Genomic DNA, 15,746 nt, shown 5'->3' on the forward strand with positions numbered 1-15,746 from the left:
ACGGTGTTTTTTGTGTTTTCAGGTTTTAAATCATTAAGTTAGCATATCATATAGATATACAAAATGTGTTTAGTTAATTTTAAAAGTCAAGTTAGAAGGATTAACTTTTGTTTGCGAACAAGTTTAGAATTAACTAGACTATGTTCTAGTGATTTCAAGTTTAAACCTTCGAATAAGGTAGTTTTATATATATGAATCGAATGATGTTACGAACATCATTACTACCTCAGGTTTTGTGGATAAACTTACTGGAAATGAAAAAAATAGATCTAGCTTCAAAGGATCCTTGGATGGCTTGAAAGTTCTTGAAGCAGAATCATGACACGAAAACAAGTTCAAGTAAGATTTCCACTCGAAATAAGATTGTTATAGTTATAGAAATTGAATCAAAGTTTGAATATGAGTATTACCTTGTATTAGAAAATATCTTACTGTAAATAAGAAAGATTTCTTGAGGTTGGATGATCACTTTACAAGATTGGAAGTAAGCTAGCAAACTTGGAAGTATTCTTGATTTTATGAAACTAGAACTTATAGAATTTATGAAGAACACTTAGAACTTGAAGATAGAACTTGAGAGAGATCAATTAGATGAAGAAAATTGAAGAATGAAAGTGTTTGTAGGTGTTTTTGGTCGTTGGTATATGGATTAGATATAAAGGATGTGTAATTTTGTTTACATGTAAATAAGTCATGAATGATTACTAATATTTTTGTAATTTTATGCGATATTTCATGCTAGTTGCCAAATGATGGTTCCCACATGTGTTAGGTGACTCATATGGGCTGCTAAGAGCTGATCATTGGAGTGTATATACCAATAGTACATACATCTAAAAGCTGTGTATTGTACGAGTACGAATACGGGTGCATACGAGTAGAATTGTTGATGAAACTGAACGAGGATGTAATTGTAAGCATTTTTGTTAAGTAGAAGTATTTTGATAAGTGTCTTGAAGTCTTTCAAAAGTGTATGAATACATATTAAAATACTACATGTATATACATTTTAACTGAGTCGTTAAATCATCGGTAGTCGTTACATGTAAATGTTGTTTTGAAACCATTAGGTTAACGATCTTGTTAAATGTTGTTAACCCATTGTTTATTATATCTAAAGAGATATTAAATTATTACATTATCATGATATTATGATATATTAATATATCTTAGTATGATATATATACAGTTAAATGTTGTTACAACGATAATCGTTACATATATGTCTCATTTCGAAATCATTAAGTTAGTAGTCTTGTTTTTACATATGTAGTTCATTGTTAATACACTTAATGACATGTTTACTTATCATTTATCATGATTAAACATAGTATATCAATAACTTAATATGATTCATATGTATTTAGTAAGACGTTGTTATAACGATAATCGTTATATATATATCGTTTCGAGTTTCTTAATTCAATAAACTCAATTTTATGTATATAACTCATTGTTAAAATATCTAATGAGATACTTACTTAACATAATATCATGTTAACTATATATATAATCATATATATGTCATCATATAGTTTTTACAAGTTTTAACGTTCGTAAATCACCGGTCAACTTGGGTGGTCAATTGTCTATATGAAACCTATTTCAATTAATCAAGTCTTAACAAGTTTGATTGCTTAACATGTTGGAAACACTTAATCATGTAAATAACAATTTCATTTAATATATATAAACATGTAAAAGTTCGGGTCACTACACACTTGTCATGCAGTGCAATCAACAACCAGGCAGTTGGGAGTGCGGTTACTATGTCCTCAGTTGGATGTATTCGATCGCAAGTGGTGGTATAAAGAGAGAATTTCGTATTGACGAAATAAGTTGTTGGTATTGTGAAAAATTACTAAATTATTTCTGTTTGTATATTTTTAAATAAAACTTATACTTTATTATATATCTTAATATAAAATATATAATAAAGTATATATTGGGAATCTATTTGAAATCTATAGCTTTCGTGGAATGAACGTTGCCTTTCTACCATCGATCTAGAAGATATTTTTTAAAGATGGCATTTGTGGAGTCCTTTTTGATCTCAACAAGGTATGTTATAATGGTTGTATAATTATAAGTTAAATTAACTGTTTGTATTACTATTTGCACTGATCAAGAATCATTTTGCATATCAAGTTTGCATTAATTGATGTCATATTTGGATGTTTATGTAGGTTTATAGCAGAATGACAAACTTGGATGCTTACAAAATGGGCAGAATGCTAGTTGGGCGTGATATATATTTGGTGCAAAGACCTTCATTTTTTCTATGTTTAAAGTATATTAACGATAGATGTATTTTGTATTACATTTTGTTAGATATAGGTACAAATCAAATACATTATGTCAATTGTATAGTTGAGTGTGGTGTAACAAATTTAATTTGTCTATCTGTAGAATGTTTATACATTTATTTATAATCATGTAATAATTTTTTCAGTTAAACCACTTTTACAGCACATTTTAATTGTCGGCAGAAACTTACCTAGCTAACACGTCTAATTGGTAACTTGCAAACACGTCTAATTGCTAACACGTTTATTTGCTAACACGTCTAATTGATAGTCTGTTATATTTGGCGTGAAATTTTGAATGGTAGTTAATATTAGCGGCTATTTAAAAATTTAAATATTTAATATTATATTCTGATATTTAAAATATTTGGGGGAAAAATGGCGGGTACAAGTTAATACGGGACACGACTAATTGGGTTTTCAAATTCATCAAGAACACGTCTAGTTCTTACTAACAACACGACTAATTACACTAACGGAACACGTCCAAATGGCTTTTGACCACGTCTATTTGAAGTAATGGAACACGTCTAACTGACATAACGGACCACGTCTAATTGAGATAACGGAACACGTCTAACTACCTACCGTCTAACCTCTGTTGAACACGTCTATTTGTTGAGATTCGACACGTCTATATAAGTTTATTAGACCGGTGCAATGAACCAGTGTAATTGGCAATATCAATTAGTGCTGTGCCATTTAGACGTGTCATTCAACACGTCTACATGGCCTTTTACACACGTTCAAATAGCTTGAGCCCGTTCTGTAGTAGTGTGTCATGCATGTGTTAAATATATCATTCAATAACGGTCATTTTAAACTCAACATATTATAGTTATGTACAAAAGTTTTAAGAACGTTAATGACAACTTTAGAGTTGTCATAAAAAAGAATTTAGAATTTATTAAATATGCATAAGTTTGTAAAATACAAACAAAATTTAATAAAAAATAATCAAACCAAATGCACCCTTAATAAAAGAAGGGAAAAAATGATTGGATTTCACGTTTTTGTTTCATCTGATCATCTCAACTTGTGGTGACCAAAATTACGAGAAGTATTGTTTGTATTTAATGATAGCGAAATAATCAATCAATTATCTAACCAAGAAATTATAAGTTAAAATACTACCCACGTTATAAATAAACAACAAACAATTATGAATAAACAACAAACAAATAAAATCATTAAAGTTTTATATATATATATTTTTTTTTTTTTTGAAAAGCAAACCAATATATTATAGAAACTATAAGGAATATGTACAGTAGTGTCTGTATACTAATCACAAGCCCCGGCAGTAACACATATACACACATACTATTATTCTATATGCAACTAACTCATATACACACATACTATTCTCGAAGAACATTCATTACAAGAAGACAGCTTCGGATTCAGACTCGAATGATACCATTTAGCCAGGGTCTCGATTGGTGATACGAGGAAGGCCCATGTTGTTAGGTCCGAGAAGCCACTGGTGCCAATCATAATGAATATTCTTCGAACGATTGTTGATCCATTCGAACACTTTAACCTGCACTTCACTTATAACTTTTGGAGCTGACCACGAGTCGTTTTGGAATTCCTTTAGATTTCGGTTCTTCCAAATAAGATATCCCGTTACCCACTCTATCGCTTGCCAAATCTTTTTGTGTTGACCCGAAAGACCACGAATGCTTACACCATGAAATAAGTTGTCGATGTTTACATCAGCGTTTAAAGACGACCCCCACCATTTGAATATTCCCTCCCATATCTCTTTCACGTGCCTACATGAGAAGATAGCATGTTCCACCGTCTCGACCACATCGTTACATAATGGGCATAACAATGTATCAATGTCAAATTGCCGCGTTTCTCAAGCTCTACCCTCGTTGAAATTCTCTTTCTTAGAACCTTCCACACAAAAATTCCAACCTTTTGTGGAAAGAGATTGTTGCGTAGAGTTTCCTTATCGGATGTATTTCTATCCAACGTTAGCTTATCGATTTTACCTGCCACAATGCTCGATATATACACATCTTTACCATCTAAATTGAGAGTCCATGTGCTGTCACCTAAGTTAATTTTCACCCTACTTTCAATCGAAGACACCATCTGATCCAACTCCCCTAGTAGTCTGCCCGTAAGTTCCTTTGACCAGCACCATGAAAAAGACCATCTGTTGTTCGAGAAGGCCACTCTATCTTTAATGGTTATTTCTTATTCAGTCTCTAACCTATAAAGTCTCAAAAATGCATCCTTCAGCTTTGTATCGTGATCAAGCATGGAATAAATGTGTCGGGTTCGGTCCATACTTGACATCAATGAGGGGGGATTTAAGGGTCAATTGAGTTTAACTCTCCAGTCCGGAGTACCGTGAATAACCCCTTACGAGATGAGGATCTCAGCAGGGGTGGTTAAACATAGACCCACCGTCGACGGGTTATCCGGTTTGTGATGGCTCGCGCTGAGTTAAAGGATTTATGTTCGTAGAACGTTACATGTAGATCAAGAGTGTCTAGTGAAATGCTATAAGTCCGGTAGCGCGGGTAGAATGACGCCCTATAGATAGCGCCGTTGGTTCGTACCTTAATACCAAAAATAGTATAGGTGTGAATCCCAATGGATCGTGGATCCCTGCCCTCTGGTTCGAGTCCTTTATTGTCTCCAGAAAAAAAAGATGACACAACTAAAATAGAGTGATTGTTACATGTATTTTTTGTTTATTTTTCAGTTTTACTCTTTATATTTTTATCTATTTTTTGTTTTGCATGCATAAATAAGAACATAAAAGAATTTTATCGTATTATTCTTTATCTATTTTAAATAGTAGAAAATTAAATTGAAGTAAGGTAAAAAGAAATAGTAAACAATAAATATGAGACATTTTCCATTTTACTAGAGAGATTGTAGCTTAATTTTTTTTTTTTTTTTTTTTTTACAAAAATAACCAAAACTTATATAATAGGGAAAACATTTTCAAATTATAAAACGTCTTCAACAAAAAATACAAGAAAAAACTCCGACGATGCACCTACATAAGAAACGACAAACTAACAAACTATCTATTCCAAGCCTCATCATCACTAAATCGAAACAAAAATTCTAGACAAATTGTTAACAAAAAACTATCCTCAAAAATAAATAAAAAACGCTACAAAACATGAAACCCATATCTTAAATATATTGATTGATTGTACCAATCTAAATTAAAACGAAAAAGATGATTCATTCATCACACTACATTATTCTCACATGTACTTTTAATTATCCTTAAAACAATTAAAAAGTCTAACTCTAACACAAATATGGCGGCCGCCTATTACCAAATCCTAACACCACCACCACTAAACCACCACCATAGTCCACCCCCACTCCACCCTTTCCACCGTCTCTCTCTCCCCATTCCCCATCCACCCCAAAACGACACCGTCTCCACATCACCAATGTTCTCTCCAATTCTAAACCAATCACCACCTTCACTCTTCCACCACCACCTTCACCGGAAACTTTCGTCTCTCGTTTCGCCGCTGACCAACCTCGTAAAGGATCTGATGTCCTTCGTTGAAGCCCTCGAACGTGAAGGTGTCACCGACGTCTTCGCCTACCCTGGCGGCGCATCATTGGAAATCCACCAAGCCTTGACCCGATCCCACACAATCCGTAATGTCCTGCCACGTCACGAACAAGGGTTGAAGATGGTTTTAGTTATTTGATTTGGGGAGCCTAGGTTAGAAGTTTCCAGAGAATGAGAAATGGCGATGGAGAAGGTCGATATTTTTATTTTTACTTTAAGGGGGAGATGTCGTTTTGGCTTTTTAACAAATGCAACGACAATAATTGGGACGGCATTTAGTATATAGGTAAAATTTATATTAATAAAATATAAATATAAATAATATTAATATTAATTAATAATAATATATAGGGGGATGATTCTCACACACACTTTTTTGATCCTCACACACCTATTTTAACCTTTTACTCTTCTAATAATACTCAATTGGTGTGTGAGGATCAAAAAAATGTGTGTGAGAATCATCCCCTAATATATAATGATAGCTTTAATATTAAATAAAGGTAGTTACATGTGATAGTAATTTATGGTTGGGAAGTGAATTGTGATAAGTTGGTGATAAAAAAGAAATGAAAAGAAAATGATAATGTAGTTCTAATGTAGGAGTATGTTAATACGAATAAAAGTGTCATGATTAAGAATATTTTAATGGGAGATAAAATTAAGTTAAACATGAAATGCACGTGTTAGTCAATTTCGTCCACTCTCACGAATTGGACCACTATGTTTTAACTTCAATACCAACAAAAATCATATAGTTGTAGGCTTGTAGCCATTTTGTTTGGAGTTTTTCATAATTTTATTACTCTAGAATCTATTATCTATTACCTCTTATTTATCAAGTATTGTTTTAAAAAACATCACGCATAATGTAATGCTTGACATTTCGATATTCTCATCCAAATTTTAAGGTTTAAAAGTATGTTTGACAAAACTAGCTGGCAGCTGGTAGCTTTTAGCTAATAGCTGATAGCTTTTAGCTGGTAGCTGTTAGCTTTTTATGTGTATTTAGTTGTTTGGCAGAGTAGCTGTACTACTAAAATAATAAATAAAATGACAAAAAACTAAACGCTAATTCTAGTACCTTTTAGCTTTTAATTTGTTTTCTCTCTCAAAAAGCTTTAAGCTCTTGCAATCAAACGGAACTTTTTATTTGATAGGAGTTTTTTCATAAAAGCTAAAAGCTCCAAAAAGCTTGTTGACAAACATGACCCAAATCTCGCTTACGAAATATCTTTTGTTAGCCATAGGAATGATAAAAATGGTTACAACATAACAATGTTAAGCCAGAAGAAACGCATTTGAGTAAAACTATTCGTCTTTCTAGGATAGCTTGAACCGGGAAAACATATTTTGTTTTTCTTGTATATTTATTTATCCGTATTGTTTGATAGTAATGCTATTCTATCGTACTTTTACATGTTGTTTGTATATATGTCTGTAAATTAATTTAATGAGATTAAGCGTAACAAAGTTTTTTCATTGGTAAAATTTAAAAAATTTCTAATAACAATTTTAAGAATTATCATTGATGTGTTTAGATTCTTGTACAATTAAATACAGTAACAATCACTTTAAACTCAACATAACCGTTATGTATAAAGGTTTTGACTTTTGAGCACATTAATAACAACTTAGAGTTACCAAATGCACCCTTGAAAATAGAACGGAGAAAATGATTGGATTTCACGTTTTTGTTTCTTTTGACCATCTCAACTTGTGGTGAACTGGTGACCCAAATTATGAGGAGTATGTGCTTAAATATAACGGAATAATCAATCAATTATCTAACCAATAAATTATAAGTTAAAATATTACCCACATTATAAATAAACAAGCAGCAAATAAAATCATTAGATTTTTATATACTATTAATGGTATCATTGAAATATTACCCACGATTTCCTATCATGTTCTAATATGATAGGCAATATCGAATATGAATGCAATCATCACTAGATAGCCCAGTGGTTGAGGCTCTGCGTTCCTTGCAAGATGTTCAAAATATCATTTCTTTATGTCAATCTAATTCTTTATTTTCTTCATTTACTTAGTGTATGATTAGCATGTGCAGGTTCATTACCTGCTGGAGATGATGATTGGTGATTGAGCCGTGTTTAGTGAATGTTGCTGCTACTTGTTGATGCTGTCTTATTCAGAGTTTGAAGGTTTGAACCCTTTGTACATAGAGTGTGATACAAAAGTAGTCAACATACCTAGTATGGGGGTGAAATTGTCATCACACAAAGACTGGACATAGTTGGGTTCATTCTATCCATTTATGAGGGACTGAATATATAAATATATGGCTGGTCAACAAGTCAAAGACGGTTTAATCTTGCTGTATAAATACCCATGTTTAGGGTTTCATTGTTTAGTTTTCATCGATTGTTTTACAGTTCTCTCTCACAAACACAGATTATTATCATCTCTTTTTATACTCTAAATCCAGAAGTTTGGATTATTGTTTTCTGTATTTTCTGTATTCATCTAGTTGATGAATACAAGTTGTGGTTATTTCAAGTGTTTGTGGTTTGTGTTTAATTAGTCGATTCTGTGTTCTATCATTGAGATTACATATTTTTCATGGTATCAAAGCGGATAACTGGGGTTTGATTGTTCGATTGGTAGTTCTGATCGAGTATTTTTCGTTTCTTCAAAGGATTTTTGGAGAAATCGACTTTCTGATAAATTAGGGTTTTGAAAACCCTAATTTGGGTATTCTTGGTGTTCTTCGCTTCTGTTACTGTCTTCCGCTGCAATTGATAAAGATCTAGGGGAGTTTCAATCTTCTCTTCTTTATCTATTCGTTTATTCGTATAAACAATTAATTGATTCTTGAAAAGATCACCATAGCCCAACTCTTGACCTTGATTCTTTGAAATCAATGAAAACCTGATCAAACTTTGGTTGGATCTTGAGAGGATTGATTAATTCTTTTATATTCTGTGACGTTTGTTGCTTATTTGTTTATTTGTTTTCTTTTGTTCTAATCTGTTATAATGGGTGATACTCTTGTTGATCCAACTACAAGTATAACACAAATAAGTAAACTGGATTTTAGAGATCCTCTGTATCTTCATGCCAGTGATATAAGTAGTACACCTTTAATTACAATCAAATTGAAAGGAACAGATAACTATAAGTCTTGGGCTTGTGCAATGGAACTTGCACTTCAAACTAAAAATAAAATGGGATTTATAAATGGCACTTTTGCAAAACCTACAGATGATCCTGTTTTAATTAATCAATGGGAAATGTGTAATGCAGTTGTACTTTCATGGATTCTTGGATCCATGTCAGATGAACTGTATTGTGGTCAAGTGTATTCTAAGGTTGCTTCTGAAGTTTGGAATGAACTAAAAGAAACATATGATAAAGTTGATGGTTCTGTGATGTTTAATTTGTATCAAAGAATTAATTCTGTATCTCAAAGTGGAACATCTGTTTCTGAATATTATCATAAACTTAATTCTCTCTGGAAACAATTTGATACACTTGTTCAATTACCTGCTTGTGCCCTCACAACATCAAAAGAATATAATGATCATACTAATTTGATAAAGTTGATGCAATTTCTCATGGGTCTTGATGATTCTTATCAGTCAATTAGAAGTAAATTGTTAACAAGAGATCCATTACCTACTGTTAAGACTGCTTTCTCTATAATATCTAGGGAAGAATCACATAGAGGTATTCACTTCAATGAGAAAAAACACTCTGGAGAATCTTCTGCTTTCTATTCCAATAACTTTAAGTCAAAACCTAATCAAAACAATACTAAACCAAGCTGTACAAAGTGTGGCAGAGATAATCATACTGTTGATAAATGTTTTAAAGTAGTTGGTTATCCAATTAGAAGTGGAAATTTAAAATGTACCAAGTGTGGAATGACAAATCATATTGTTGATAAGTGTTTTGAAATTATTGGTTACCCTCCAAACTTAAAAAGAAAAGGGTTTGGCTCTAATAATGGGATAAAGAGTAATTCAAGTAAAACTAGTATTGAAAGTCAAAATACTACCTCTGGTTCTTCAATGTCTTTAAGCACAGAACAGGTCATGAAGTTGCTTAGCTTACTTGATGAGAAATCTGGAACCAAATCTGTTTCAAATCATTCAGGTAATTTTGTTAACTATAATGGTTTCTTTAATACAAATTTTAATTCATTTTATAAATTAAATTTGTCAAATGGAAATGTTAATAATGACCATTATGGATGGATTGTTGATTCATGAGCTAATCAACACATGACTAACACTACTAAAAACTTTGTCTCTTATATTGATGTTAGTGATTTAAATCTTACTGTGGGTCATCCTAATGGTACTAAGGCAAAAGTTAGTAAAATTGGAAATCTTATGATCACAGAAAATATTGTTTTGCAAGATGTTCTTGTTGTTCCTGATTATTGTGTTAGTTTATTATATGTTTACTGTCTGGTTAAAGATAATAAGTTATGTGTTAATTTTGATGATGCTGCATGCGATATTCTGTGTTTGTTATCTAATGAAGTTTTGTTAACTGGTAAACAACATGGTGGTCTTTACTATTTAACTGGAAATGAACAAAATAATATTGGGAGTTCCAATATAAGTAATGCAACTAGTGTGTCTAAAGAAGTGTGGCACTGCAGGCTTGGACATCCTGCTGAGCAGGCCCTAATGTGTTTAAAACAGAATTTACAAATAAAAGACAACAAGTCTGTTGATCCTTGTGATGTGTGTCATAAAGCTAAGCAAACAAGGGAACCTTTTCCCTTAAGTGAACATAAAACAAAATTTCTAGGTGAGTTATTTTACTTAGATGTTTTTGGACCATATAGAGTTCAAAGTCATAAAGGTTATAGGTATTTTTTAACTGTTGTGGATGATTACACAAGAGGTGTTTGGGTTTATCTGTTAAAATCTAAAGATGAAGTTTTTGATTGCCTAAAATCTCTGTTTTTTATGATTAAAAATCAATTTAATAAGACTATTAAGTGCATAAGATCTGATAATGCAACAGAATTTTTGAATTCAAATATTACAGATTTTACTCAAAGTCATGGGATTTTACATCAAACATCTTGTGTTTACACACCACAACAGAATGGTATGGTTGAAAGGAAACATAGGCACTTGCTTAATGTTGCAAGAGCTCTTATGTTTCAAGGGAGGATTCCTCTTAGGTTTTGGGATGAATGCATACTTACTGCTCCAATATTTTGAATAATTCAGACAAGTTCTCACAAAGGTCTGAAAAATGTGTTTTCTTGGGTTATTCTTCAGTTAAAAAAGGTTATAAACTTTATAGTTTGGAAAGTAAAGTGTTATTTGTGTCTAGAGATGCAAAATTTTATGAAAATGTATTTCCTTTTAAACTTAAAAAGGAAGATTTGGTTTCAAGAGATACTGTTGATAAAACTTTAACTCAATTAAATTTTTTTGATGAGATAAGTCAAGACAGTCAGTCATCTAAAACTCCCAATGATGAAGGGAAAGATGATGACAACATAGATGATGGTAGTAGTGGCCGAATGCCTGTTGATAGTTCATTAAACCCTTCCATTATAAAAGGTGTTGATGATCAAGCCAGGTCAACAAGCCCTACAGCAACATCTAATGTTGACACTTCCAAACCTGAGGGCACAAATGTTGAAGAAGGTGGTTCTTCATACTCTTTTCAGCACTCTGTAAGGAAGTCTACTCGGAATACTTCTATTCCAAAGAAGTATAGTGATTTTGTGTTAGATGATAAAGTCAGGTATGGTATTGATAAGTATGTTAATTACTCTAAACTTGATAAAAATTGGTTGTGCTTTGTTTCTAATCTGAATAAACTGTCTGAACCTTCTACTTATTGGGAGGTGTAACGACCCTACTTTTTCCGTTATCTTTTACCGTTAATTATTTAACGACCGTTAACTGTTATTCGTGCCACGTCATTTCTATGACCTATATTATTATTTTAGTAATAATATATTAATTATTATGTGATATATGAATATTTATATTCATATTTTGAGTTATATATTTCTACGTGTCGCGAATTTCTTTCCGGCGAATCTTTTTCGGTTTTCAAACCGACGGTCGAGCTTTTGAGATTTTTAAATCCAAATTATTTTAAATATGATATTTTAATTTCATATGATTATATATAGTGTTTATATATTTTATTCGTCGCGTATTTGTTATCTCTCCGAAAAATCAATCGCGTAGCGGTGTTTTCGCGTTTCGGGCTTCATTCGAACATTCGGGCCACAAGCTATTGAACATTTATCAAATTTGGGCCACAAGGGGCCCACACTAGTCAATATTCAGCCGAAATTTTGAAGGGGAGGGGGGTGATGTGTCAATCTTGAAAACTTGGTGTTTTGTTGAACAAAAAGGGACAATACTTCTCATTTTAACCTAGCACCTTATTTTTTTCTTTCTCTCCTCTCCATGAATGACCCAAACCTCCATCTTCATCATCATAATAGGCCAACATCATCATAGCATGGATTCTTCATCATCTCTCAAGGGCTTTTAGTATAATCGGATTCATCTCTTCGTACTCTACGCGACTACATCATTTGATTCTTGATTAGGGTATAAACCCTAACCCTGGATTTTTAATTTTTCTTTATTTTTCTGTATTTTGATTATATTTTAATAGTATGATAATTACTTGTTGTTGTAATGGTGTTTGTATGCATAGAATTACTCATAAACACATGTTTTCGGTTTGATAAAATTGGGACAGCAGCTATTTCGTGTATTTATGATATTTTGACTGTTATAAGAGTTAAAATAAAGTATCTATATGAGTTCCTCTCATCAAGACATTAATTTTAGACTCCGGATTCATGTCGTTTCGATTCCCGGAGCCCTAGATATGATCAAAGTGGTATTTTGTTAAGATTGAAATGTGATATTGGTATGAACCAGGTTTGGTCCGACTTTGTGACCATATTTGGTGACTTTAGGGTGTGTTAGTGTGTCAGGATCAATTATGGGACGAACTTTCATGTTCGGGTCATCTAAATCCGAGCCACGAATCACCCGTTGAGTCTAAAACACGATTTTGATTGAATTAAAGTTTCAAGTGATGTCTTGGCTGATCACCACGACTTATGGGCTGTTCTTGGTGTGTTCTTGAGTGTACTGAAGTGTCGGGTGGTTTGATTAGGCGGAGATATATGTAAGGCTCGCCGAAAACCGACACCCGGGGCTCAAGATACGACCCGATGAACTTTTGATTTAAAACTTGTGATTAATTATTAAACTTATGATATAAATAATGAATTTCATTATCATTTAATTACTTATGATATAAAAAGTAATTATTATAATTTAAGACTTATGATATATATTTATTATATCATTTAATTATTACTTATGATTTAATTAACATTTTAATTAAACTTATGATTAATAATACTTTTATTATTAATGGAAAATACTTATGATAAGTATTAAACTTATATTATAAGATTATTATTATAAGACTTATAATAAAGATTAATTAATTATTTAATTATTATAAGGATTAGTTATTATTTAATTATAATTTAATTATTAAATACTTATGATTTAATAATTATAATTAGAAACTTATGATATGATTAATAATTCATTATTAATTAATAATACTTATGATATGATTTAAAATTTATAATTAATTAATAATACTTATATTATGACTAATATTTAATTAATTAATTAAATACTTATGTTATATTAATTATATCAATTAAACTTATATTAACTTTGATAATTCATTTTAATTTAATTAAACTTATGTTATGACATAATTAGACATATTTAACTTTAATAAACATTATAACTTACATTATTATTACAACTTACACTTTTAAATTTAACGTTGACTATGTTTGACCAAGGTTGACTTTTGAGTTGACTTTCGGTTGACTTTGACTTTCAGTTGACTTTTGTTGACTTTCTAAATAAGGAAACTTTCCTAACTTAAAACTTTCTAAAAATAGAAACTTTCTAAATTTGGAAACTTTCCAAAAATAGAAACTTTCCAAAAATAGAAACTTTCCAAAAATGGAAACCTGCTAAAAATAGAAACTTTCTAAAAATAGAAAGTGTGTGTCCGTACGCTGTTCCGATTAAACCGATGCATGTTGAGTATTGTTCTATGACTACTTGCAACATGTACAATAGCTATCATACTAAGACTTGACCTAAGTTAGTTATTTATATCGACCTTCTTTATTTATAGGTCGGCGTTGTGATCATTCCTGATCACTTTACTTCATTTGCTGTTCGCATAATTGTGTGGTTACTTCGTTTGCCATTAAGGTGAGTTATAGTCCCATTTTTCTATTTTAAATCTTTTGGGATGAGAATACATGCAATTTATTTATATTTTGGACACAAGTGGAAGTTGGTTTAAATTATTCATTGTGAGTTGAACAAAAATATTCCCTAGTCTGGTAACTGTAATCACTGGTTTCTACTGGTGAACGCGAATCCTATGGATAGATCTATCGGGTTTGACAACCCCATTTCGAGCTAGTCGCGCTAGCAATTTATAATCAGAATGTTTAGTACTTTGTAATTTGTTGTAGATACACTTGTTCGATGTATATTATTTATTGTGTTTGGCAAGGGTAAATAAATGGTTAAGTGGTTACCAGGTGGCTCACGGAAAATGGAATAATATTTTTATATGTTTTCTAGCATATAATTTTGTGGTCCAAAAAGGTGTTTTTATGTTTTCAAACATAAATTTTATTGTTTAAATTAAATATTGTTTGCAATATTAAACCTATAATTCACTCAACATTTTTGTTGACAGTTACTCGCATGTTTTATTCTCAGGTTCATGATTGATTGCTTCCGCTGTGCTTAGAGAGTCTGCATATTTATGATGGCAGCTTTTGTTAAACTTTAACTTGCATTCTATTTTGATACATTTAATAGTGGATATTGTTGACTTGTTTTGGTCAACTTTTGGTTAAGTAATAATGTATGGTTTTTCTAAACTTACATATTTTGGTCGGTTTCCTTTATAGGAAATCATTGTTAAATAAAGAATGCAAGGTTATTTATCAAATTCATATAGAGTGATCAAGCTGTGGGACCAAGATAACGATGGTCGTCAAGTGTACTTTGACAGGTCGTTAAAGTTGGTATCAGAGCTGGCTTGAATACGTCCAATGAGGCGTGTTAGCCGTAGAGGGGGTTCTTACAGTGTAACCTGTGACGAAGCATTGGCTCTTACTCCTCGCGGTCCCTGTTGGGGTTAGCTTGGCGGAAACGCGGGCTGTAAAATCAGTTTCTGAGATACGCTCAGTGGTCACCCTGTTTGCAGGAAAGGCACTGAGTGGGTTTCTACCCCAACTGTTATTAAAGTTGGTATCAGAGCTCTGGTTGTAGGAATTAGGCTGCATTGATGTCGTTACCCGAGTCAGTAGGGTGCATTAGTGAGTCTAGTCTACAGCCCGGCCTATAAAATATTATTATATGTGATTATTTGTATCGTATTGGTATGTATATTGTTATCATACATACATCTCTATTATGTTCTGAATCTGGGAGGAACTCCCATTCCGATTTAAACGTATTCTTCGACTCATGCGAACTTATCCTTATAAGAACACCTCGGGTAGTGAAACCGAGGGATGTCATTCTTGACTTCTGAAATTCTCGACATTTCTATGTCATCTATTATGGTTATGTATATAACGTTTGAATTATATTACACGAGATGTCATTCTTGACTTCTAAATGCTCGGCATTTCAATGTCAGCTATTATATTTAGGTATATAACATTCTTGTTATATTACGTGCCTATGTGCTTTGGTTTTTGAACCGGAAAACGTCATTCTTGACTTTTAGAGATTCTTGGTACTTCGAAGACATTTTTATGTCATCGT

General features: G+C 32.0%; 1 protein-coding gene across 1 annotated transcript; it reads right to left on the bottom strand.

Moving 5' to 3' along the window:
- Positions 1-3,729: 3,729 nt before the first annotated feature.
- On the bottom strand, positions 3,730-4,412 carry LOC139867971 (uncharacterized). Its single transcript, XM_071856312.1, has 2 exons — positions 4,212-4,412; positions 3,730-4,113 (listed from the first exon to the last, which is right to left on the bottom strand). Exons 1-2 carry the CDS (start codon positions 4,410-4,412, stop codon positions 3,730-3,732), a joined length of 585 nt encoding a protein of 194 aa, XP_071712413.1.
- Positions 4,413-15,746: the final 11,334 nt, after the last annotated feature.

Source organism: Rutidosis leptorrhynchoides, chromosome 9 (assembly GCF_046630445.1).
Source record: "Rutidosis leptorrhynchoides isolate AG116_Rl617_1_P2 chromosome 9, CSIRO_AGI_Rlap_v1, whole genome shotgun sequence".
Lineage (NCBI taxonomy): Eukaryota > Viridiplantae > Streptophyta > Magnoliopsida > Asterales > Asteraceae > Rutidosis > Rutidosis leptorrhynchoides.